Genomic DNA, 22,088 nt, shown 5'->3' with positions numbered 1-22,088 from the left:
CCGCCCGGACCCCCCCCCCCCGGGGCGGATCTATCCCCCCCCCCCCCCCGGTGCTGTAGGACCCCCCCGGATTGGGGAGGGGGGGGGGGGGAGAAGGGGGTCTCGGCCGGGAGCGAAGGGGGGGGGGTGGGGAACACCGGGATGGGGGGGGGGGGGGATGCGCGGGGGGTGCTGCAGCCCCCCCAGTCCTCGGGGGAGGGGGGGGGGGGGATAGATCCGGGGGAGGGGGGATCTACCCCCCCCTCGGCTATAGGGCTATAACCGCCCGTGTCCGTGTGCCGTCCCCCCGTCCCCCCCCCCCCGGATCTCGGGGGGTGACACCAGGGCAGAAGTGTGGGGCTGAGTCTGGAGCAGCAGTGGGACCCCCCGACCCCCCCCACCCCACCCCGGTAACACGGAGGGGGAATATGCGGGGGGGGGGGGGGGCACAGAGTGGGGGGGTCACACAGCGGGATTTGGGGGTGTTACAAAGGGATTTGGGGGGGCACAGAAGGGTTTTGGGGTGGGGTGAAAGGATCTGGGGGTGACTAAGGGACCTGGGGGGGCACAAAGGGACCTGGGGGTGACGAAGGGACCTGGGGGGGGGGGGCACAAAGGGACGTACCCCCCCCCCCCCCCCCCCCCCCAGCGTGGCCGCAGGAACCGGCCGTGGCGCAACAGGAAAGGAGATGAGAGTCAAGAGGAACTTGGGGGTGTTTGGGGAACGTGAGGGGGGGAATGTTGGGCTGGGGGGGGGAGGGGGGGGCTCAGGGGTCGCTGTTGTGTGTGTGCCCCCCCCCCCCCCCCCCCCCCCCGCAGGACAGGGGTCTCGGGCGACCGCCCCCATGGAGCAGGAGGAGCCCTGTGTGGTGGAGCTGCACGACTCGGACGAGGGGGACATGGTGCGGAGGGTCTACATCGGTGAGGAGGGGGCGAATCCCGGGGGGGGGGGGGGCAGAATGGCCCCAAGGAAGGTCGCCAAGGGGGGGGGATATGTCCCAATGGGGGGGGAAATGTCCCAATGGGGGGGGGAAATGTCCCAATGGGGGGGGAATGTCCCAATGGGGGGGGAAAGGTGCCCAAGGAGGGGGGGAAAAGGTGGCAAAAGAAGGGGGGGGAAAAGGTGGCAAAAGAAGGGGGGGGGAAAAGGTGGCAAAGAAGGGGGGGGGAAAAGGTGGCAAAAGAAGGGGGGGGAAAAGGTGGCAAAAGAAGGGGGGGGGAAATGCGCCCAAGGGGGGGAAATGCGCCCAAGGGGGGGGTTCCAGCCCCCTCCCCAGCCTCTTTGTACCCCCCCCCCCCCCCGCAGCCGACGACGGCATCGTGAGTGACTGCGAGGACGAGGTGCTGCCCCACGAGATCATCCAGACCGTCATCCCCCACAGCCCCCTGCCCCCCAAAAGCAAAAAAAGAGGGGGGCAGCCCAGCTCCGGCGGGGGGGCCGCCCGCCACGTCGACGGGGGGTTACGGCGAGGAGGAGGAGGAGGAGGAAGAAGTGGGGGAAAGCGTGGGGGGACGGCACCGGGGGGGCCGCCAGCGCCCCTTTATCTGCAACGAGTGCGGGAAGAGCTTCAGCCACTGGTCGAAGCTGCTGCGGCATCAGCGGACTCACACCGGGGAACGGCCCAGCACCTGCGGGAGTGCGGGAAAAGCTTCAGCCAAAACTCCCACCTGGTGCAACACCGGCGGACGCACACCGGGGAGAAGCCGTACCGCTGCGGGGACTGCGGCAAAAGCTTCAGCTGGAGCTCCAACCTCATCCAACACCAACGCATCCACACCGGGGAGAAGCCCTACACCTGCGGGCAGTGCGGGAAGAGCTTCACCCAGAGCAAAAACCTCATCAAACACCAACGCACCCACTCGGGGGCACGGCCCCACCGCTGCGGGCAGTGCGGTCGGGGTTTCGCCCAGAGCACCAACCTGCTGAAGCACCAGCGGGTGCACGCCGCCCGCGGCCAAGCCCCGGCGTGCCCCGAGTGCGGGCAGAGCTGTCGCGACGGGGCCGAGCTGGAGCGGCACCGGGCGCAGGCTCACGGCCACGAGCCCTACATCTGCGTGGAGTGCGGGGAGAGCTTCGCCAGGAGCGCCACGCTCAACCGCCACAAGCGCGTCCACAAACCCCTCTTCGTGCGCTGAGAGCGGGGCCGGGGAGGAGGGGGACGCGAGGGGGGAGGGGGGACGCAGGGACTGCGCTGCAGGTGAGGTGACGGCAAGTCAGGGGACGTACAGACCGCGCCGTGGGCAGGAGGACACGGTGACACCACCCCGGGGGACGTACGGACCGCGCCGTGGGCAGGAGGACACGGTGACACCACCCCAGGGGACATATAGACTGCACCGTGGGCAGGAGGACAAGGTGACACCACCCCAGGGGACGTATGGAGCGCGCCGTGGGCAGGAGGACACAGTGACACCACCCCAGGGGATGTATGGACCGCACCGTGGGCAGGAGGACACGGTGACACCACCCCAGGGGACGTACGGACCGCACCGTGGGCAGGAACAGACGGTGACACTAAGCCAGGGGACTTGGAGACTGTGCAGTGGGCAAGGGGACAAGGTGACAACCCCCCAGGGGCCACACGGCTGCACTGTGGGCAGGGGGAGGCAGTGATGCCACCCCAGGGGCCATACAGACTGTGCCACAGGCAGGGGGACGAGGTGACACCACACCAGGCACACACAGACTGTGCCACAGGCAGGGGGACACGGTGACACTGAGCCAGGGGACTCCGAGACTGTGCAGTGGGCAGGGGGACAACATGACACCACCCCAGGGGACACACAGACTGCACTGCGGGCAGGGGGATGTGGTGACACCAAGCTGGGGGACACACGGACTGTGCCACAGGCAGGTGGGTGGACGAGGTGACACCAACACCGGGGACACAGACTGCGCTGTAGGCAGGGGGACAAGGTGACACTACACTAGGGGACACACGGACTGTGCCACAGGCAGGTGGACACAGTGACACTACACCAGGGGACATAGGGACTACGCTGCAGGCAGGGGGCCGAGGTGACACCGCCCCAGGAGACACACGGACTGTGCCACAGGGAGAGGGACAAGGTGACACTGAGCCAGGGGACACGGACTGTGCCATGGGCAGGGGGACGAAGGGACACTAAGCCACGCCGGACACCACTGCGCTTCACATGGCCCCCAACGGACAGTGACAGGACCTCGGTGACCCCCACAGGGGTGGGGCCCTATAGATGTATATAGCCCCGGGGGGGGGGGGGGAACGGGGACGGGGACGACACAACATGTGTAGGGTAGAAGCCACGGGGGGGGAGGGGGGGGGGGGACACAGGATGGGGACAGGGGCAGCCCCCAGGGAGGGGGGGATAAAGCGCGTCTGGAGGGGCCCTCGGCCGGGGAATAAAGCTGCTCTTTGGGGGAACGTGGATTATTCCGTCTTGGGGGGGTGGGGGGGAGGGGTCACGGCGAGTCCTCACCAGGCCGGAGACAGAGGGAGCAGTGGGATTCCCGGGATAAGGCAGCCCCAAATTGTGCCCCCCTCCCCCAATCCCCGAAGCGCACCCCACTTCCAGAAGGTTCCGGTTTATTCCACGCTGCGGCAGCGAGGGGCTGCCTACAAAAATGGGGGGGCAAGCACCGCAGCGGGGAAACCGGGACGGGAGGGGATGGGGGAGAACTGGGAGGGGGGGGGGGGCTCCCTCTCGCCTCCGCGGCGATGGCGAGGAGGGCCCCCCCCCGCCCCGAGGCCGAAGGCTACGCCTTGGTGGTCGCACCCTGCGCAGCTCCCAGCGCCGTGAGCTGCTGGATCTTCTGGCTCATCATTTCCACCACGGCTGCGGGGAGAGAAGGGGGCCGGGGGAATCAAGGGGTGGGGGGGCTGCTGGGGATGGGGGGGCCCCCCCAAAACCAGCGGGGTGGGCGCTTACCCTGCTTCATGCCGTGTTTCTCCTGCAGCGCCGGTTGGATCTTCTCCATCTGTTTGGTCAAGAAGTCGATTTTGCGCTTGAAAAAGTCTCGGGCATCGTCTGCTGTCTGAGGGGGGGCAAGGGGGGGGGGGGGTTAGGGGGGGCTCTCCGCAGCACAAACACGGGAGGGGGGGGCGCCCCCCCGAACCCGACATGGGCATCACTCACCTTCTCCACGTAGTAGCCGGTTCCGACGTCGACCAGGACACGCTCGATGTCCGAGAGCTTCCCGGGGACGTACATCTGGGAGGGGGCGTCAGGGAAAACGGGGAACCCCGGGGGGGTGTTAGGGGGAACCGGGGGGTGTTACGGGGACACAGCCCGGGCGTGGCGGCTACCGGCAGCACCGCGTGATGGTGGGGGCACTGGTTTGGCACCCGCGGCCCCCGGGGTGGGGGGCAAAACAAAGGATACGGAGCTGGTGAGTGGCACCAGCAGGTCCTTCCCTGTGAGAAAAAACAAGCAGAAGGGGGGTGAGGGGGGGGGAAGGGGGGGCACCTCAACATCTGGGCGGGGGGGGTTGTAACATCTGGGGCCCTCCTGCAGCTCCCTGTGCCCCCCCCCGCCCAGGCGCGAGGTGCCAGAGAGCCGACGCGGGGGTTGGGGGTGGTGCGCTCAGAGTGGGGATTGGTATGTCTCAGCCCTGGGGTGGGCACGGAGCCATCGGGGGGGGGACACACTGGGTCGGGGGGGGCCCCCACTCACCTTCGTTGCTCTTGTTGAGCACGTTGAGGCAGTCCTTGGCCTCCACGTACTTGGTCTGCACCACCTTGAGTTGGGCGATGGAGGACGAGAGGAACTCCACCTCCTGGTGGGGACGGGGGGGTGTCAGTGGGGAGGGGGGGGGGCCCCCCATCAGTGGGGAGGGGGGTCCCAGACCAGCGTCACACAGGGCGACACGCTGACACGGGGCAGCTCGCCTGAGCAGCTCCAGCCACGTCCTGTCATCCTCAACCCAGTCTGGCCCAGTACACCCCCTCCCCAGCCCAGTCCTGGCCCAGTCCATCCCCCACACACACTCCCTGCCCAGTCCTGGCCCAGTACACCCCCACACCCCAACCCAGTCTGGCCCAGTTCACCCCCCACACACCCCAGTCTGGCCCAGTTCACCATCACCACCCTTAGCCCAGTCTGGCCCCACACGTTCCCCCCCAGCCCAGTCCTGGCCCAGTACATCCCCTCCACACATACCCTCTCCAGCCCAGTCCGGCCCAGTCCATCTCCCCCAGTCCCCTCCAGCCCAGTCTGGCCCAGTCCATCTCCCCCAGTCCCCTCCAGCCCAGTCCGGCCCAGTCCATCTCCCCAGTCCCCTCCAGCCCAGTCCGGCCCAGTCCATCTCCCCCAGTCCCCTCCAGCCCAGTCCGGCCCAGTCCATCTCCCCCAGTCCCCTCCAGCCCAGTCCGGCCCAGTCCATCTCCCCCAGTCCCCTCCAGCCCAGTCTGGCCCAGTCCATCTCCCCCAGTCCCCTCCAGCCCAGTCTGGCCCAGTCCATCTCCCCCAGTCCCCTCCAGCCCAGTCCGGCCCAGTCCATCTCCCCCAGTCCCCTCCAGCCCAGTCCGGCCCAGTCCATCTCCCCCAGTCCCCTCCAGCCCAGTCCGGCCCAGTCCATCTCCCCCAGTCCCCTCCAGCCCAGTCTGGCCCCACACATCCCCTCCGGCCTCCACAGTCTGGCCCAGTCCACCCCCCCCCCCCAGCCCAGTCTGGCCCGGTCCATCTTCCCCAGTCCAGTCTGGTCCCCCCCGGCCCAGTCCATCTCTCCCAGTCCCCCCCCGACCCAGTCCGGCCCAGTTCGTCTCCCCCAGCCCAGTCTGGCCCCACACATCCCCTCCGGCCTCCACAGTGTGGCCCAGTACACCCCCCCCCAGCCCAGTCTGGCCCAGTCCACCCTCCCCCAGCCCCCCCAGCCCCCCGCCGGGCCCCCCCGGCCCCCCCCGACCTGGTCGAGCTGTCCCTTGAGCAGCTCCAGCTGCGGCAGCGTCAGTTCCCCGACGTTCACCGTCTGCGCCATCTTGAGGGGCCGCGACGCTCCGGCCCCGCCCGCGCCTCTCGCTGCTCCGCCCCCCCCTCCGCACACAGCGCCCCCCGGCGGCCGGCGGAGCGCTCCGCCCCGGGAGCCCCCGGTAACGCACACCCCCCCCCCGGAAAAGGGGGTGTCCCCCCACGGGAAGGGGCAGCCGAGGTGACACCCCCCCCCCCCCCGGGGAGGCTGAAGCTCAGCACTGCCGTGGGGACACAGCCCTCAGCAAGGACACCCCCAACCCTGTTCCTGGAATTCCGCCCCCCCCCCCCCCCCCAAAAAAAAAAAAAAACAACAAAAAAAAACAACCCAGGGATGGAGGGGGGGGCAACAGCAAAGTTTGGGGGCTCTGAGGCACCTCCTGCAGGAGAGGAGGGGGAAGGAGCCTCGGGGACCTTCCCCGAGGGGGGGGTCCAGCCGTGGGGACAGGGGACAAGTGGGGAGCAGGGAAGGGGGGGGGGGGCGACGACAGGGATGGGACCAGGAGGGACACTGGGGGGGGAACAGGACACAGGAAGGGGGGGATGGAACTGGGGGGACAGAGGAGTGGGGACAGAGGGGGACACAGGAGAGCTATAAGGGGGGGGGACAGGAGAGACACAGGGGGACACACTGGAGAGACACGGGGGGGAGGGGGGGGGCACAGAAGAGCTATAGTGGGGGACAGTCAAAAGTCAGCAGCTTTATTAACACAGAACACACAAATAAACCCCATTTTCATTAAAATAAAATAAACTAAAAGCAGTTGCAAACACAGACCCCCCCCCCAATTCTCCCCTGTGACCCCCCCCAAGTCCCCACTGCGCCCCCCCCCCCCAGCCCTCACTGCAGGCAGACGGGCAGCCCGTAGGCGACGGGGGCCGCCCCGATGAGGTATTTGAGTCTGGGGGCTTGGCGGGCCTGAGCGACGTAGGAGAGGAGGGGGGCGCCCGGCCCCCCCCGCAGCCAACCCTGCAGCAGCGCCTGGGCGTAACGGTCGATGTCCCGGTCCGTCACGTCCCACAGGTTCCCCAGGACCAAGGGGCTGGAGGGGGGCGAAAGAGGGCATTACACCCCCCCAAAAAAACCTCCAGTGCCATACATGCAGACACCCCCCCAAAAAAAACCCCAAAACTCACCAGCCGGCCATGATGTACTTGAGGACGATGCCGGAGCCCTCCAGGCTGCCGCGGACGGCGAGCGCAGCGCTGCTGCAGCCGAAGAGCAAGGCGACGGCGCGGCAATCCAACCGGGCGATGGTCTGACCGTCCAGAAAACGGGCGCCCGCGCCGTGTCCCGCATAGCTGCGAAGAGAAATCCACCAGCCCCCCCCCGCCAAGGTGAGAACCAGCTATGCCCCCCAAAAACCCACCCCAGGGTGTCCCCAAGGAACAGCGGTGACACTCACATGTAGAGGTCGTGCTCCAGGAGGGCCGCCTGCATCTGCGTGGGGCTGGGGACGGCGCCGGTCACCCCCCTCCAGCCGGGCTCGCTGCGGGACAGAGGGTGAGAAGGGGGTATGGGGAGTACAGACCACCCCCCCCCTCCAAAATCCTGCACCCACCTCTCAAACCAGCCCCGGAAGCGCTCCTCCGTGCCCAGGAGGTTGCTGTGGGGGTTGAGGACGTAGAAGGTGCTGCTGGGGTTGACGCCGCGGCTCAGCACTGACCCTGCCCGCTGTGGGAGAGAGGGGGGAGGAAAGAGAGAGAGAGAGGGGGGAGGAAAGAGAGAGAGAGAGAGGGGAGGAAAGAGAGAGAGAGAGAGGGGAGGAAAGAGAGAGAGAGAGAGGGGAGGAAAAAGAGAGAGAGAGAGGGGAGGAAAAAGAGAGAGAGAGAGAGGGGAGGAAAAAGAGAGAGAGAGAGAGAGAGAGAGAGAGAGAGAGAGAGAGAGAGGAGTGGGTGCCAGCCCAGTGTGAGGTTTGGGGGAGTCCCCCAAACGCTGAGGTTGGGGTACTATGGGGTCGTCCCCCCCGAGTCCTCTCACCTCCTGTGCCAGGGAGTAGCCGAGGAGGAAGCGCAGGGAAGGGAGGCGAGTTACGGGCACAGCCTTCAGGCACGCCATGCTCTCCCAGGGCAGCTTCTGCAGGTGCTGGGAGGAAGAGGAAGGTGTGAGAGGAAGGGCAGGAGGGGGTGAAGGAGGAGCAGGAGGGGATATGGGGGTCTCACCTTATCCAAAACCAGGACGAGGGAGCCGCCGGCACACTCGGCACAGGCTCTCCGCTTCTCCACCGCCTCTTGCAAGAGGAGCTGAGCCTGGCGAGGCTGCGCCGGGCAGAGGCCGAAGGAAAGGGTTTGCACGTCGTGGGGGGCGAGGAGGGGAGCGGCGTTCAGCACCACCTGCGGGAAAGGAGGGTGGGGGGAAGAAAAGGGGTGAGCGGTGGCAAAGCGAGGGCTTGGGGCATCCCCGAAAATCCTGGCCCCCTCCGAACCCAGGCAAACCTTGAGCAGGGCGGGATCCGGGTCCCTCCAGCCGCACCGGCGGAGCTGTGGGTGCAACTGGGCGGCTTCTTCTGCCAGAGCGGACTGGGGGGCGGTGGGGAGAAGGGCCCCCCTCCAGCAGCCCAGCACCTGCGTTTCCAGGGTGTCGATGAGGCTCTGCAAGAGGTGAGAGAGTCACTGGGGGAGGTCGGAACCCCTCAACCTTCTCCGAAACGTGCCCCACATCGGGGTGGTGTTCCCCCACCTTCATCCTGCGGTCCAGCTCGGAGCGGCGCAGCCACCAGTCGTGCTTGTCCGTGCAACCGTTGGCTTCTTTCTGCTCCTTCAGGATGGCGTCAAAGTCGCTGAGCACGGAGCGCAGCAGGACCTGGAGGAGGGGGAGACACGAGCCATGAGCCCAGCCCCAAACGTGGCCGTGCTGCCCCTCGCCCTCCCCTGCCCCTCACCTTGCCCAGCGCGGTGGGGATACGGATGTTAACGGGAGCGCTGCCCTTCTCCAGCCGCGTCAGCAGCAGCGTGTCCCCTATGGAGCCGGGCTGGATGCTGGCGAGGGTCAACACGCACACGGTCACCCCTGGAAGTCACACCCAGACCTTAAGTGACAGTCCTGAGGACACCGTGTGTCACTTGGGCCCCTTCGGGGCCACGAGGTGCCCGGTCCCTGTGCTCACGTCAGCCCTTACCGGTGGGGATCTGCTGCAGCTGCGTGCGGAAGGCGTCCCGCTCCCCAGTCCCCAGCCCCGTGGAGCTGAAGACGAAGAGTCTCTCCAGCTCGGCAAGGTGGTGGCCACGGCGGGCATCTCTCCCCTCCTGCAAGGAGAGCCCACGGAGCTGCTCGGCCACGTCCCCCGCTGCCTTTTTCTCTTTGCTATGGAGAGAAAAGTGGGTAAAGGAGAAATAACCACCCCAAAAGTCACCTTTGGCAGGGATCTGGTGGTGGTGGATGAGCCCCTTTCTCTGTGATGCTCTGGGGCTCACAGCATCCCAGACTGGTCAGGGTGGGAAGGGCCCTCTGGAGCTCCCCCAGTCCCACCCCCCACCAGAGCAGGGGCACCTCCAGCAGTGGCACAGGACACCTCCAGGCGGGTTTGGAATGGCTCCAGAGGGGGAGACTCCCCCCCTCTCTGGGCAGCTGTGCCAGTGCTCTGCCGCCCGCACAGGAGACAAGTCCCTCCTCAGGTTGAGATGGAACTGCCTATGGTCACGTTTGTGCCCGTTCCCTCTTGTCCCGCCACTGGGCACCACTGGAAAAAGACTGTTCCCACCCCCCGCCACCCGCCCTTTGGGTATTTATAAGCATTGATAAGATCTGCCCTCAGTCTTCTCTTCTCCAGACTAAAAAGCCCCAATTCCCTCAGCCTTTCCTCATCAGAGAGATGCTCCACTCTCCTCATCATCTCTGTAGCCCTTTGCTGGACCCTCTCCAGCAGTTCCCTCCTTCTTGAGCTGGGGAGCCCTGAACTGGACACAGCGCTCCAGATGTGGCCTCACTGGGGCAGAGCAGAGGGGGAGGATGACCTCCCTCGCCCTGCTGGCCACACTCTTCTTGATGCCCCCCAGGATGCCATTGGCCTTCTTGGCCACCAGGGCACATTGCTGGCTCGTGGCCACCCTGTTGGCCCCCAGGACTCCCAGGTCCCTTTCCACAGAGCTGCTCTCCAGCAGGTCACCCCCTGACCTGTACCGGTCCATGGGGTTATTCCTCCCCAGACGTGGTACCCCACATTGCCTTTGTTGAACTTCATGAGGTTCCTCTCCACCCGACTCTCCAGCCTGGCCAGGTCACGCTGGATGGCGGCACAGCCCTCCGGCGTGTCAGCCACCCCTCCCAGTGCTGTGTCACCAGCAAACTCACTGGTGGTACCCTCCATCCAGGTCATCGAGGAATATATCGAACAGGACGACCCGAGGGGAGAGTGAGGGACTCACTAAATCTTCCTGTGGATGACGCTGAGCAGCTGATGGCGCGTGGTGACAGAGACGGACTCGGAGAGGAGGTAGGCGGTGGAGAGAGGGTCCTGGTTGCCAACGGCCAGAGCCAGGAGCCGGCAGAGCTGGCTGTAGAGCGCACCGGGAGGGCAGTGGCTGATGCAGTTGAAAGCATCTTTTAGGAGTTCGAGGACAGCGTCCAGCGAGGTGACACCTGGAAGGGATGAAGCAGCAAAACCCCGGGGCAGGATCAGCCACACCGCTCCGAATAGTGGAGCGGAAAGGGACAGACGTGGCGTCCCCAGCATGGCCACCAGCTCCCAGTCCAAGACCAGCAGCCCCGCACCCGCCCAGCTGCTCACCCACTGCCCCTCCACAGGAAAGGGGGAGGAAATAGGATAAAAAAAAGCCCCTGTGGGTCGAGATAAAGGCAGGGAGGTCACTCGCCAGTTACCAGCCCAGCCAGAACAAACCCGGTTTGGTGAAAATTAACTCTTTGGCAACTAAAATAGATACAGAGCTCCCACAGAGCCATGCAGCCGCCCGGGTCTCTGGCTGCGGAGAGGTGACGGATGACAGCACTGAGAAAAGCAGTGTGAGCAGGGGGACGATCCGCTCCGCCTGGTGGCAGAGCTGGAGGAAGCAGAAAGGTTGAGGAGCATCAGGGAGTGTGAGAAAGAGGTGGTGGAACCACGCGGAGGGCGGTGAGACACTGGCCCGGGTTGCCCAGAGAGGTGGGAGATGGCCCATCCCAGGGAACACTCCGGGCCAGGCTGGACGGGGGTCGGAGGAACCCGCTGGAGGTGAAGATGTCCCTTTTCGTGGTAGGGGGTTGGACTAGATGGCCTGTAAGAGTCCTTTCCCACCCAAACTATCCCATGATTCTATTAAACGCAGACAAAAATTAGAATTCCTTCCTCCCTCTGCCGCTCGCCCACCCTGTGCCGGATGCTCACCGCCAGCCATGGGCAGGGTGAGGGTCCCCTCCGCGGGCACGGGGTCCCCGTTTCCAGGGCACTGCGTTGCCAGGACGTCCTCGCTGGCCTCTTGCTCCACGTCTGCGCCCTCCTGCCCGCGCCGGGGCAGCCGTCTCCCACCTGCAGGGAGGGACAGAGGCATCGGGTCCCCAGATGTGGTGGCAGCAGTGGGGGGACAGCCCCATACAACTGCTTAGGGATGCGTGAAGGCAAGAGGCCCCCTCAATCCCTGGGGTAGCCCAGCTCACCTGGGGCTCCCTCCTCTTCCTCGGAGGCCCGTAAGACCTCGAAGCTGATCTCGAGCTCTTCCTCCCCCTTCTCCTCTTCCTCAATAGCTCTCAGAAGCTCCTGCTCCTTCTCCGCTCTCTTGCCGGGAGCGCTGCGGGTCGTCCGCTCCCTCTTCTCCTCCGCAGCTCCAGCTCGGCGGGCGCTCGGCCGCCCTCTCCGGGGCTGAGCACCGCTGCGCTGACCACCAGACCCCAACGAGCTCGCCTGGCACCCCACGGATTTGGGAGGCAGAACCTTCCGGGTGCAGGACGCCTTGCGGGTAACGGCGGGGGTCAGCCTCACTTCGGGACCCTCCGTGTCACTGTCATCACTGAACGTCACCTAAAGCAGAGGAACAAGGGGGTGTCAGGGCTGGTGCCGGACGCGCCGGGCTGCCCCTCACCTCCCACCCCACTCACTTTTAGGCGAGATTTGATTCTCCCCGAGACTTTGGGAGCTCGCAGGAGCCGGGACTTGCTGGCCGGCGGGGAGGATTCGCTGAAGATGGTGAAGGGAGTCCTGGAAGTGGGGCCTGCGCGCGCCTTGGTGGGGGGACAGGCTTTCTGGCGCGGGGTGCAGGGCACCATCGCCGGGCGGATGACGATGGGGGGCACCTCGCCGTCCGAGTCACCCAGAGCAAAGACATCGTCGGTGTTTGGCGCAGACAGGGGCTTCGCTCTCTGGTTCTTCTTCATTCGGGGCTTGGGCACGGCGGGGGCCAACACTGCCTTGTTCTTGCGCCTTTGGGGTTGAGCCTTGTCCGTCTTGAGGGTTTGGGGCACGGCCACCGCTTGGGGCTCTGCCGGAGTCAGCACGGGCAGCTGCAAAGTCCAAGAGCTGGCAAAGACACCATCCAGGGAGTCACCGTGCTTGGAGGCCACGCGGCAAATGGTAGCCATGGCTTTGGTGAGCAGCAGGCTGGCCCTGGACACCTCCAGGCTGGGCAGGTGGGGTCTGCAGGATGCCAAGAAGGTCAACCCCGTCTCCAGCTCCTCCTGGAGCTCCTCCGCCAGCTGAGGGCTGGCCAGGCTCTGAAGGGCCAACGCGGCGTAGCCGGCGGCCACCAGATCATCTAAGAGCTCCAGCGCAGGCAGGTCCCGGCTGACGGAGCCGCCCCGCAGCTTGTCCCGCAGCACGGCGGCGAAACGGGCAGCCACGGCGGCGCAGCGCGGCAGCATGGCGTGGATCAGACCCAGCCCCTCGGCCGCGCTGCCCGCTGCCAGCTCGCTCTGGGCGCAGGAGAGGAGCCAGCGCAGGCAGAGAGCCGAGAGGGCCAGGTCGGAGCAGAGGCAGCACAGGCAGCTCTCCCGGTGGGTGAGGAAGGCCAGTCTCTTCTTCCTCTTCGGCTTCAGCTCGGGTGAGGCGGTGAGAGCATCTGCCTTCGCCAGACCGCTCGCCGTGGCCACAAACTCCAGCGCAGGGCCCTTCAGGAATCCCTCCTCTTCCCCAGGGGGCTCAGGGGTGGGGTCCCACGGCTTCTTGCCCTCCAGTTTGCCCTTCCTGGGCAGGATCTTTCTCTGGCTTTTCTGCTTCTTGCTGGCTTTAAACTCTGCAGGCAGACAGGAGGATTATTTCAGCATTCTCCCTGCACAGCCAGCCCCAGGAGGGGTGCAAGAAGTCAAACCCAACGCTTCTGCTTTCACCAGCTGTGCCTTTATCGGCTGGAGGAGTCGCTCAATGAGCCAAAAAGTGGCTCAGAGTCACCCCCTCACCTCCACCCCCTCCTGGAACGACCAGGAAGACAGATCTTTCAACCTCAGCCCAAAAGTGGGCGCAAAAGGGGTCATCTCTGGCACGGCCCGGGCTCAGGGCTCACCTCGGCCCTCCCCATTCCCCCTCCCCGGAGCAGGGACTCACTGGTGTCAGATTCCAGGAGGAAGAGAGCCTGCTGGAGGTCGAAGTGGCTCAGCTCCAGCTCGCTCTGCTGCAGCTCCAGCTGGGCCTTCAGCACCAGGAAGGAAACACACCTAGAGCGGGGGGAGAAACCAGCCCTCAGAGACCCCCACCACTGCAACAGCCATCACTCCGTCCCCAGGGCCCTGCGGGAGGGAGGCAGGCGGGCAGCGAGGAACAAGCTCACGTCTGAGCCAAGAAGCTGAATTCATGGGATAACTCGCCCCAGAGCAGCCGCGTGCTCCACTCTAAGCCAAGAAGTGGCCAAACCCCCCCACCAGGGCCAATCCCCCACCAATGGGCAGACACCAGTGTCCCCTGTGGCCTCAGGACTACTCATCCCTATCCACGTGTGTCCCCCCCGAGCTCAGGGATGGGCTGTTTCCCCCTCCATGCTCAACTCACCATCGGATGGCTTGCAGTTTCATGGCCAGCTTGACGGCTTCCAAGCAGAAGGCTTTGGCTTTACACACCACCTCCAGCCTGCTGAGGAGGGCTACGAGGTGCTCGGAGCAGGCCAGCGTGTCAGACAGCACTTGCCACTTCAGCAGCAGGTTGTCCCCTGCCATGGAGGGACAAAGGAAGGTGATCGGAGCTGCTCCTCCCGGAGAGGCAGGCGAGGAGCCCGACTCTTTCCAGAGGAATGGTTGGGTTTCGCTCCAGGCGAGCGACCGACTCACCGTAATCCACAAATTGGGCGTCGGATGCCGTTGTCTGACAGCCGAACACATCGCTGCCCATCAGCAGGAGGATGATGCTGCGGAAGAGCTTGTGGGCTTCGGCGAGAGCCGTCTCAGGCGTTTTCCACCCTGTGCGAGGGCGGCCGTGAGCATCAGCATCAACCGAGACTCTCCCCAGCCCCAGCACAGAGCAACTTCCCCACATTCCCTCTCCTCACCCCCAAAGGGGTCAGTTTGGAAAAACCCAGAGGTCAAACGTTTGCACAGAGCTTCACCCACAACCCCTTTCAGCCCAGTGCTCACCAGGAGGGTTTTAAATACCCCTCCGGCGACTCACCGTGCCCAAAGATCCGCTGCCGCAGCTCCGGCGAGAGGCGGGCAGGGGGCAGGCTCAGGTAGACGGCTGCCAACCGAAGGACGTGGGCTCGCAGGAGGTACCAGACCTTAGTGATTTTTTGCAGAGCCGGGTTCTGGAGCACCTCCAGCAACAGGGTGAGGCCCTCTTCAATCTGCAGAAGGAGAAAAAAAGGAAAAAGAAAAAAAAAAAAAAAACAAAACACAGAGTCACCATTTGTGGTCCAGGATGTCTCCACACCCAAGGAGGTCCCTAGCGAGATGTACTGAGATAACCAGAGCTGCTGCAGTCTCCTCTTGCCCTCCGACGCGTTTCTGAGGCAGAAAAGGGGGTTTTTTTAGGAGCCTTACCCGGTGGTTGACGCAGCACAGCTGGCTGCGGAGCAGGAGGCAGGTTTGCTGCAGCAGCAGGTAGGAATCGTTGCCGCTGTCAGCTTCCCGCAGGCAGGACTCCGTCTCCTCCAGGAAAAGCTGGAAACCCAACGCTCCGGTATGAGGGCTGCGGCCCCGGGGACGGGACGGGCCGAGCTCACCCCGCAGTCCCTTCCCTCCCTGCCAGCCTTACCTGGGCGTAGCTGGGACACTCCAGCTGGAAGAGCAGCTTGGTGACCTGGCACAGGGCACCAGCCGTGCCCAGGCTGTCCCCGAGCGCACCGCACAGGGCTCTGACCAGCAGGTAGCTCTCCATGGCTTGTAAGGGCTGGGGGCAGGAAAAAAAAAAAGAAAAAACCCGAAGTTACACTCAGAGGTCACCTCAGAGAGACTCTGTGCGCCCGGGGAGCTGCCGTCCCACCGGTCGCCCCCCCGCCAGCAGCAGTACCTTGGCCATCAGCTTGTAGAGAGCCGCCAGGAGGTGCAGGGAGGCCACGGTCTGCTCGGGGCTGCGCACGGCCGGGACGCCCGGCGTCGCCAGGAGCTGCTTCCACAAGGCGAAGGCGTCATCCAGGCTTTTGGAGAGAGCTGAGGGGACAACCCTGGGTCTGAGACACCCCCGGCGGCCCGAAACCGGGAGCTCCCAGAGAGCCCCTTCACAAATGGCCCAAAGTCACGGGGGTCCTCACCAGTCTCTGTCGCCAGGTTGAAGGAGATGCCATCGTACAGGAATCTGTCCTCCAGCAGCTTGCTTTCGTAGTTGAGGTCATTGGGCTCAAAGTCATCCAGGTTCTTCAGCCCCTGAGCTTTGGCTCTCTGTTCCCTCTCTATGCTCTGCAGTGGGGGGTGAAGGCAGCGGCAACGCACGTTAAGAGACACCACAGGGTACCCAGTGGGGTCTGAGTGGCTTTTGGTGGCCCCAGTGCAGCACTGAGCGTTGCCAGCAAGGCGGAGGGCGCTACACACGTGCACGGAGCCCCCGCGTTTCCAGATCGGGACCCATTTTGGCATCCCACGGCCCCCACTCCGCCACCCCCACACACCTTCTCCAGCTTGGACTCCAGGGTGCAGATGTAGAGCCAGAGCAGAGCCTGCGCCTGGTCATCGAGGAGCCGGTCCTGGTTCTGGGCGTTCTTGGGCACCAACTCCAGCAGCCGCAAAGCTTCGTGGATCGAATCCAGGGAGGAGCTGCCAGAGAGAGGCATTAGAAACGGCCTTTTTGCCCACAAAACCCCTGGAGCATTTTAAGAGGAGGAACAAACGCTCCTCAAATAGACCCTCAAATGCTCCTCAGGGAGTTTCAGGGACACGGGGAGGCGATGCCGGCGCGCCAGCGTCCACCCACCACTCCGTCTGCTGGGCGTAGCTGTGGTAGCACAGAACCTGGGCCAGTTCCGTCAAGCCAATGGCTCGCTCGTGCAGGCGGCCACTCTCCTCCGAGCAGATCTCCAGCAGGTCACAGAGGACATTGTAGCGTTCCTGCCCCGTGTCAGCTCGGACGGTCTTATAGGCCTTCAACTCCGCAAAGAGGACGGTCACCAAGGTGTCTGCATCCAGGCTGTGCCCCTCCAATCCTTCCTTCAGGGTCCTGAGGGAAACGGGAGCTGTAGGGGGGGCTCTGCAGAGCACAGTGGGGCCGGGCACATCTCCCAGGGAGAAACATCGTCATTTTACCAGCTTGGGAACCGCGGCTCTCAAGATATCCACCCCACACACACCGCACAGCCTTCCAGGTCTTACCGTAACCGTAACTCCTCAGCCCCTTGTTTCGCAGCATCCGTTTTGACTCTGACCCAAAGGGAGACGGGTTCTGCCAGCAGCTCCCCGATCCGGCCCCGCAGGGCCGCCAGCCACTGCACCACGCACTCCAGCGCTCTCTCCAGCCGCCCCAGTTTGCGGTAGCTCTCCACCTGCAGCCTGAAGCATTTGTGCAGCTGCGGGGAGAGCACAGAGAGAAAACCGGCTTCAGAGCAAACCCCTCACCTTCCACGTCCCGTACCACAGCCCTCCATTGAGCAGAGGGAAGACCTCGGAGCAGGGAATTGGGGTTGTTCCAGGAGGAATAACTGGTCCCATCTTCTCCTTTGCTCTCCTGGCACTGGGATCAGAACATTCGGTTCAGCCCCGTTTCTGGCAGAAGTATCAGAGAAGCGCTTACCCTCTCCGGGGGGATCTCCGGACAGGCGTAGGCATCTGCTGCCTGCAGCCGCTCGCAGAAGAGCTCGCAGACGGAGCTGGCCTCCTCGTGAAGGTTCTGGTTGTAGAAGATGTAGGCCAGCTTGAACGCACAAGACACTGCCGCAAGCAAAACCCAAATATTAAAGACATGATGGAGAGAGAACGACCCCCCTTCTCCTTGTCCCAAGGACTGTCACCCTCTGTCCTGGCGCCACCAGCCACCTACTTTGCGTGGCAGAGAACCCCCTCGTTGCTTCCCTCCCCCCCATACGCAGACACTGAGCTCTGCAACCGCGTTCGACCCGAGATGGGACCGTGGAGGCGGGTTCGGTGCCACCCGCTGCGGCACTGACCAGTGACATCGAGGTACTTGGCTCGCTCGCTCTCAGGGAGCCCCTCCAACGCCGCCAGCATCCAGGCCACGCTCCTCCCGCAGCCCGTCGTCAGCCGCTCCAGACCCGGCCAGCCCACCGCCTGCAACGGCTGCGGGCAGAGGGAGAGGGGGGCTGGCAAGAGGCTACCGGGGACCCACAGCACCCCCAGAACTCCCCCTGGGGTGGCTTGAGCAGCCCCTTCCAACCCCACCAACACGTCGCCTCTGAAGAGGGAGAAGCCGCCCAGAATCACGAGGGTCTCACCCACCCACAGTGCCAGGCACCGTCCCCTCCACTGCCACCGGTACCTGGGAGCACTGGAAGGCATCGTAGGCCACGCTGGCAAAGAGCTGGAGGCTGCGGTAGAGCAGCTGCTTCACCATGAACTTCTGTTTGACACCGTCAGGAGGAACCTGCAGAGGGGATGGAAGGAGAAAAAGCAGTGTTTGTGGGTCTGGGCAGCACCAGGCACTGCTGCTCAGGACGGGGACACCGGAGAGGGACACTCCGCTGATGGATTAAGGGGAGCATTGAGCCCGGAGGGGGGTTACAAATCCCGCAGCTGCTCACAGAGGCTCTGATTGACCACGCTCCGCAGTCACCCCACTCCCAGCCCTGGTCTTACCCTCTCCAGCAGCCGGTGCAGGACACGGCAGTGCCCCTCGGTGAAATCACAGAGGCTGAGCACATCCTCCCGGCCAAAGGGCCACTCCTTGCTCCTCTTCGCGTACTCGCCGAGGGAGTAGATGATGAACTGGCAGCTCTCAGCCAGCACCCTGAGGAGCGGCTCCGAGGCCTCTGCTGCCGCATCGAGAGCCGCCGCGGCCTGGGAGAAGGGCGGCCCCATGGGGCCAGTGCTCTTGGCTAGCATCTGGCTCAGCCGGACTCCAGCCTCCAGGAGGGCCAGGGGGTCACCGAAAGATTTTGCAGAGCTGTCGGTTGTCCCTAGAAAGCCCCTCGCGTCCTTTACCGCCTCCTCAGCCTCCCTGTACCGGCCACTCTTGCAGAGATGCCGGCACTGCTCCAGGGTGAGCTCGAAGAAGCAGAGGGATTGCTGGAGGGTGGGCGGCTCTGTCGCCTCCTTTCGCAGAGCTGCGAGCAAACAGTCCCCGAGCTGTCGGCTGAGGAAAGCTGAGGACGGCGCCTGTTGGGCTTCATACAAGACAGCAGCACTTGCCGCCTGCTGCGCTGTCTGGGAGGTGAAGAAGGGGGGCTGCAGCGGCAGCAAGGCCGCCCCGTCCTCCTCCAGCAGCAGGAGGAAGCGCAGGGCTCGCAGACGGACCGAGAGGACAGCTCTCCCCTCCTCCTTTGGCAGGTCGGGCTCGGCCAGGGCATCCGCGCCTTTCCAGAGAACGCTGAAGCTGCTGTAGGCGATGGCTGCAAAGTCTTTGGAGGGCGCTTGGCCAGGGCGGTAGGTCAGTAGCCGGGCACGGAGGAGGTCGGCCACCCTCCAACAGGCATCACCGCTCCCCCGGCCAGCCACGTTCCTCAGGAGGTGGTAGAGGATCTTCTCCAAGTAGAGGGGAGCAGGCTGCGGCACGGCGGTCAGGTAGCCTTGGCACGCCTCCTCGGCCAGGGCCACCAGGTTGGTGGCTTGTGCTGGGCAACCTCCGGGCTCGGCCATGCGCTCAACGCAAACCCGCAGGATCCTGTCGCAGACCCGGCGCTGCTGCAGCCGAGAGGCCTGGCTGGCGTTGGAGGCGTCTCCCAGGGAGCAGCAGAGGGATTCCTGGGGAGGGGAGGAAGCTGTCAGACCCCCGGCACACAGCCCAGGGCCCTCCGGGGAGGGTCGTCCCCCCCACGGTGGCAGCAGCAGAGCACCCCCGGTCCCCAGCTCACCCTTAGCTCGGCGAACAGCTCGGTTATGCCCTCCCTGCTGCCCATTTCGGGGGCGAAATCAGCTCCTCGGAGGTGCTTCATACGCGACACCAGGCTGGTGACTGGGGCGGGCTGAGGGCAGGGAAAGGTGTGGGACCCCCCACAGCTCCCAGCCGCCCCACCCCCCATCCCCCCCGAGCTTGCAGGCAGCTCCCAGCCCCACTCCCCAGGCCCCCCACAACGCTCCCAGCCCCTCACTGCACCATTCTCCAGCCCCTGGGAGCCCCCAGCCCCACACTCCAGGCACCCTAGGACCCCCAGCCCCACTCCCCAGCTCCACGAGGGCTCACAGCCTCCCAGCCCCACTCCTTGTCCCCACTAGGGCTCACCTCCCCCCCCAGTCCCACTCCTTGCCCCCCTCTAGGGCTCTCCCCCCCCAGCCCCACTCATGGCTCCCCAGAGCTCACAGCCCCCCCCAGCCCTCCTGCAGCCTGGTGCCACCCCCTCCCCCCCATAAGTTCTCCTCCCCCAGGCCTGCAGGTTCGCCCACGCCCCAGCCCCACTTCTCACCCCCCCAGCCCCACTCCTTGTCCCCCCCCAGAGCTAAAAGCCCCCTCCAGCCCCACTCCCCAGCCCCTCACAGCCCCGCTGTGGCCTGGTGTCCATTCCCGTCTTCCTCAACTCCTCCTCCCCAGGGCCTGTGGGTCCTCACCGGCCCCAGCCCCTCTTCTTGCCCCACCAGCCCCTCTCCCACGCCCCCCCCCCCCCAGCCCCACTCCTTGTCCCCCCCTAAGGCTCACACCTACCCCAACAGCCACCCTGCGGCCTGGTGCCGCCCGCCCCCCCCCAAATTCTCCTCGCCGGGGCCTGCAGGTTCTCGGCCCCCCAGCCCCACTCCTTGACCCCCTCCTAGAGCTTATAGACACCCCCCCCAAAGGTCAAAGCCCCCCCCCCCAGCCCCCATGCGGCCTGCTGTGTCCCCCCCAAGTCCTCCTCCCCGGGGCCTGCGTGTCCCCCCCTCCCCCGCCCCATTTCTCTTGCCCCCCCCCGGGCTCACAGCCCCCCCCCAGCCCCTCTCCCGCCCCCCCCGTGCCCGCGGCCGGGCCGCCCCCCCGCCTCACCCCGCTCCGCCGCCGCCGTTGCAGTACAGGCCGCGCCGCGCGCCGCGTTCAAACAGCCCCCGCGGCCAATCAGCGCGCGGCGTCGGCGGGAGGGGCGGGGTCTCCCGCGCGGGGCACGCCGGGAGCTGTAGTCCCCGCCGCGGGCGGGGGGGGAGCGAAAGTCCCTGCGCATGCGCACGGCGCCCGGTGCGATGGCGGTGCGGGGACACCCATACACCCCCCCCCCGACCCATACATCCCCCCCCGACCCCAGACACCCCCCCGCCCCAATACATCCCCCGTGCATCCCCCCCCCCCCCGCCCCACACTTCCCCCCGCGGCACCCCCCGGCCCTGCCCCGGACGCCCCCCGCCCCCCCGCGGCTCAGAGGGAGCTCACAGGGGATTAGTGGGGGGTCACAGGGACGGCCCCCCCCCCCCCCCGCACACGCTCTCAGGACAACACGTGTGGGCGAACCCACGCGGTGCCGCGTCCCGCACTGTGCCCCCCCCCGGCACGGCCCTGTCCCCGTGCAACAGCCCCCCCGAACCATCACTGCCCCCCCCGAACCATCACAGCCCCCCTCGAACCATCACAGCCCCCCCGAACCACCGCAGCCCCCCCGGACCATCACTGCCCCCCCGAACCACCGCAGCCCCCCCGAACCATCACTGCCCCCCCCGAACCATCACTGCCCCCCCCGAACCATCACAGCCCCCCTCGAACCATCACAGCCCCCCGAACCATCACTGCCCCCCCGAACCATCACAGCCCCCCGAACCATCACTACCCCCCGAACCATCACAGCCCCCCTCGAACCATCACAGCCCCCCCGAACCATCACTGCCCCCCCGAACCATCACAGCCCCCCCGAACCATCACTACCCCCCCGAACCATCACAGCCCCCCGAACCATCACTGCCCCCCTCGAACCATCACAGCCCCCCCGAACCATCACTGCCCCCCCGAACCATCACAGCCCCCCCGAACCATCGCAGCCCCCCCCGAATCATCACTGCCCCCCCCGAACCATCACTGCCCCCCCCGGACCATCACAGCCCCCCCGAACCACCGCAGCCCCCGCTGCAAACACCCCCGTTGTGCAAATACCCCGATTCCTGTGCCCCCCCAACCCCCCGGGCATGGTGGAAATGCCCCAGCCCCGAGCAGACGCCCTGCCCCCCCCGTGCAAATACCCCCCCCCCAGCAATTGCCCCAGCCCCGTGCAACTGCCCCCCAGCGCTGCGGGGGGGGGTGGAGGTGGGGGGGGTGCGCCCCCATACTCACCGCAGCCGCTGGTGCTGCCCGGGGGGACCCCGGGGGGGGTGTGGGGGGTGCGGGGGGTGGGGGTCGGACCTGGCCCCCCCCTCACTTGATGCTCAGGCGGGGGCGGCAGTTGGGGCAGCGCGGGGGGGGGCAGAGGGGGGGGCAGCAGCGGGGGGGGGCACAGCAGGGCGGGGGAGGGGAGCAGCAGGGCGGGGGGTGACACTGGGGGCAGCAGGGGGGGGGGCAGCAGCGGGGGGGCCGCAGGGGGGTTGACACGGGGGTGACAGGGCGGGGGGTGGCACTGGGGACAGCAGGGGGGGGGGCGACACAGGGGGCAGCCGGGGGGGGGGGAGGAGGGGGGGTGACAGGGTGGGGGCAGCAGGGGGGGTGGCACTGGGGGTGACACAGGGGGCAGCAGGGGGGGGGACAGGCGGGGGGACAGCAGGGGGGGGCAGCAGGGGGGGCAGGCCATGGGGGGGCAGGCCATGGGGGGGCCCCCCACGGCGGCGGGGGCCGGGG

The 22,088-nt window shown here is 66.2% G+C and overlaps 3 protein-coding genes across 3 annotated transcripts; 1 reads left to right on the top strand and 2 right to left on the bottom strand.

Annotated features, from left to right (window-relative positions):
* The first annotated feature begins 803 nt into the window (after positions 1–803).
* Positions 804–2,116, top strand: LOC309685591 (uncharacterized protein). The gene is made up of 2 exons (XM_082501334.1): positions 804–900; positions 1,286–2,116. The coding sequence occupies exons 1-2, from the start codon at positions 825–827 to the stop codon at positions 2,113–2,115; spliced, it is 906 nt and encodes a 301-aa protein (XP_082357460.1). The 5' UTR covers positions 804–824; the 3' UTR covers position 2,116.
* A 1,547-nt stretch (positions 2,117–3,663) lies between these two features.
* On the bottom strand, positions 3,664–5,954 carry PFDN5 (prefoldin subunit 5). The gene is made up of 6 exons (XM_082501335.1): positions 5,864–5,954; positions 4,633–4,735; positions 4,342–4,373; positions 4,096–4,170; positions 3,889–3,994; positions 3,664–3,795 (listed from the first exon to the last, which is right to left on the bottom strand). The coding sequence occupies exons 1-6, from the start codon at positions 5,933–5,935 to the stop codon at positions 3,716–3,718; spliced, it is 468 nt and encodes a 155-aa protein (XP_082357461.1). The 5' UTR covers positions 5,936–5,954; the 3' UTR covers positions 3,664–3,715.
* Positions 5,955–6,760: 806 nt separating this feature from the next.
* Positions 6,761–19,305, bottom strand: ESPL1 (extra spindle pole bodies like 1, separase; the record flags this gene model as incomplete). Its single annotated transcript, XM_082501333.1, has 30 exons — positions 6,761–6,968; positions 7,063–7,227; positions 7,332–7,415; positions 7,488–7,600; positions 7,907–8,011; positions 8,089–8,259; positions 8,362–8,517; positions 8,606–8,728; positions 8,808–8,935; positions 9,045–9,229; positions 10,291–10,504; positions 11,247–11,387; positions 11,516–11,876; positions 11,954–13,083; positions 13,392–13,501; positions 13,833–13,989; positions 14,108–14,236; positions 14,445–14,616; positions 14,813–14,932; positions 15,027–15,161; positions 15,282–15,421; positions 15,523–15,667; positions 15,877–16,021; positions 16,179–16,421; positions 16,574–16,767; positions 16,992–17,128; positions 17,365–17,494; positions 17,694–17,798; positions 18,011–19,114; positions 19,225–19,305. 30 exons carry the CDS (start codon positions 19,303–19,305, stop codon positions 6,767–6,769), a joined length of 6,525 nt encoding a protein of 2,174 aa, XP_082357459.1. The 3' UTR covers positions 6,761–6,766.
* Between the last annotated feature and the right edge of the window lie 2,783 nt (positions 19,306–22,088).

The sequence above is a fragment of the Vanellus vanellus genome (genome assembly GCF_965231255.1).
Source record: "Vanellus vanellus genome assembly, contig: HAP1_SCAFFOLD_1930, whole genome shotgun sequence".
NCBI lineage: Eukaryota > Metazoa > Chordata > Aves > Charadriiformes > Charadriidae > Vanellus > Vanellus vanellus.
This window is presented reverse-complemented; position numbering and strand designations above follow the sequence as displayed.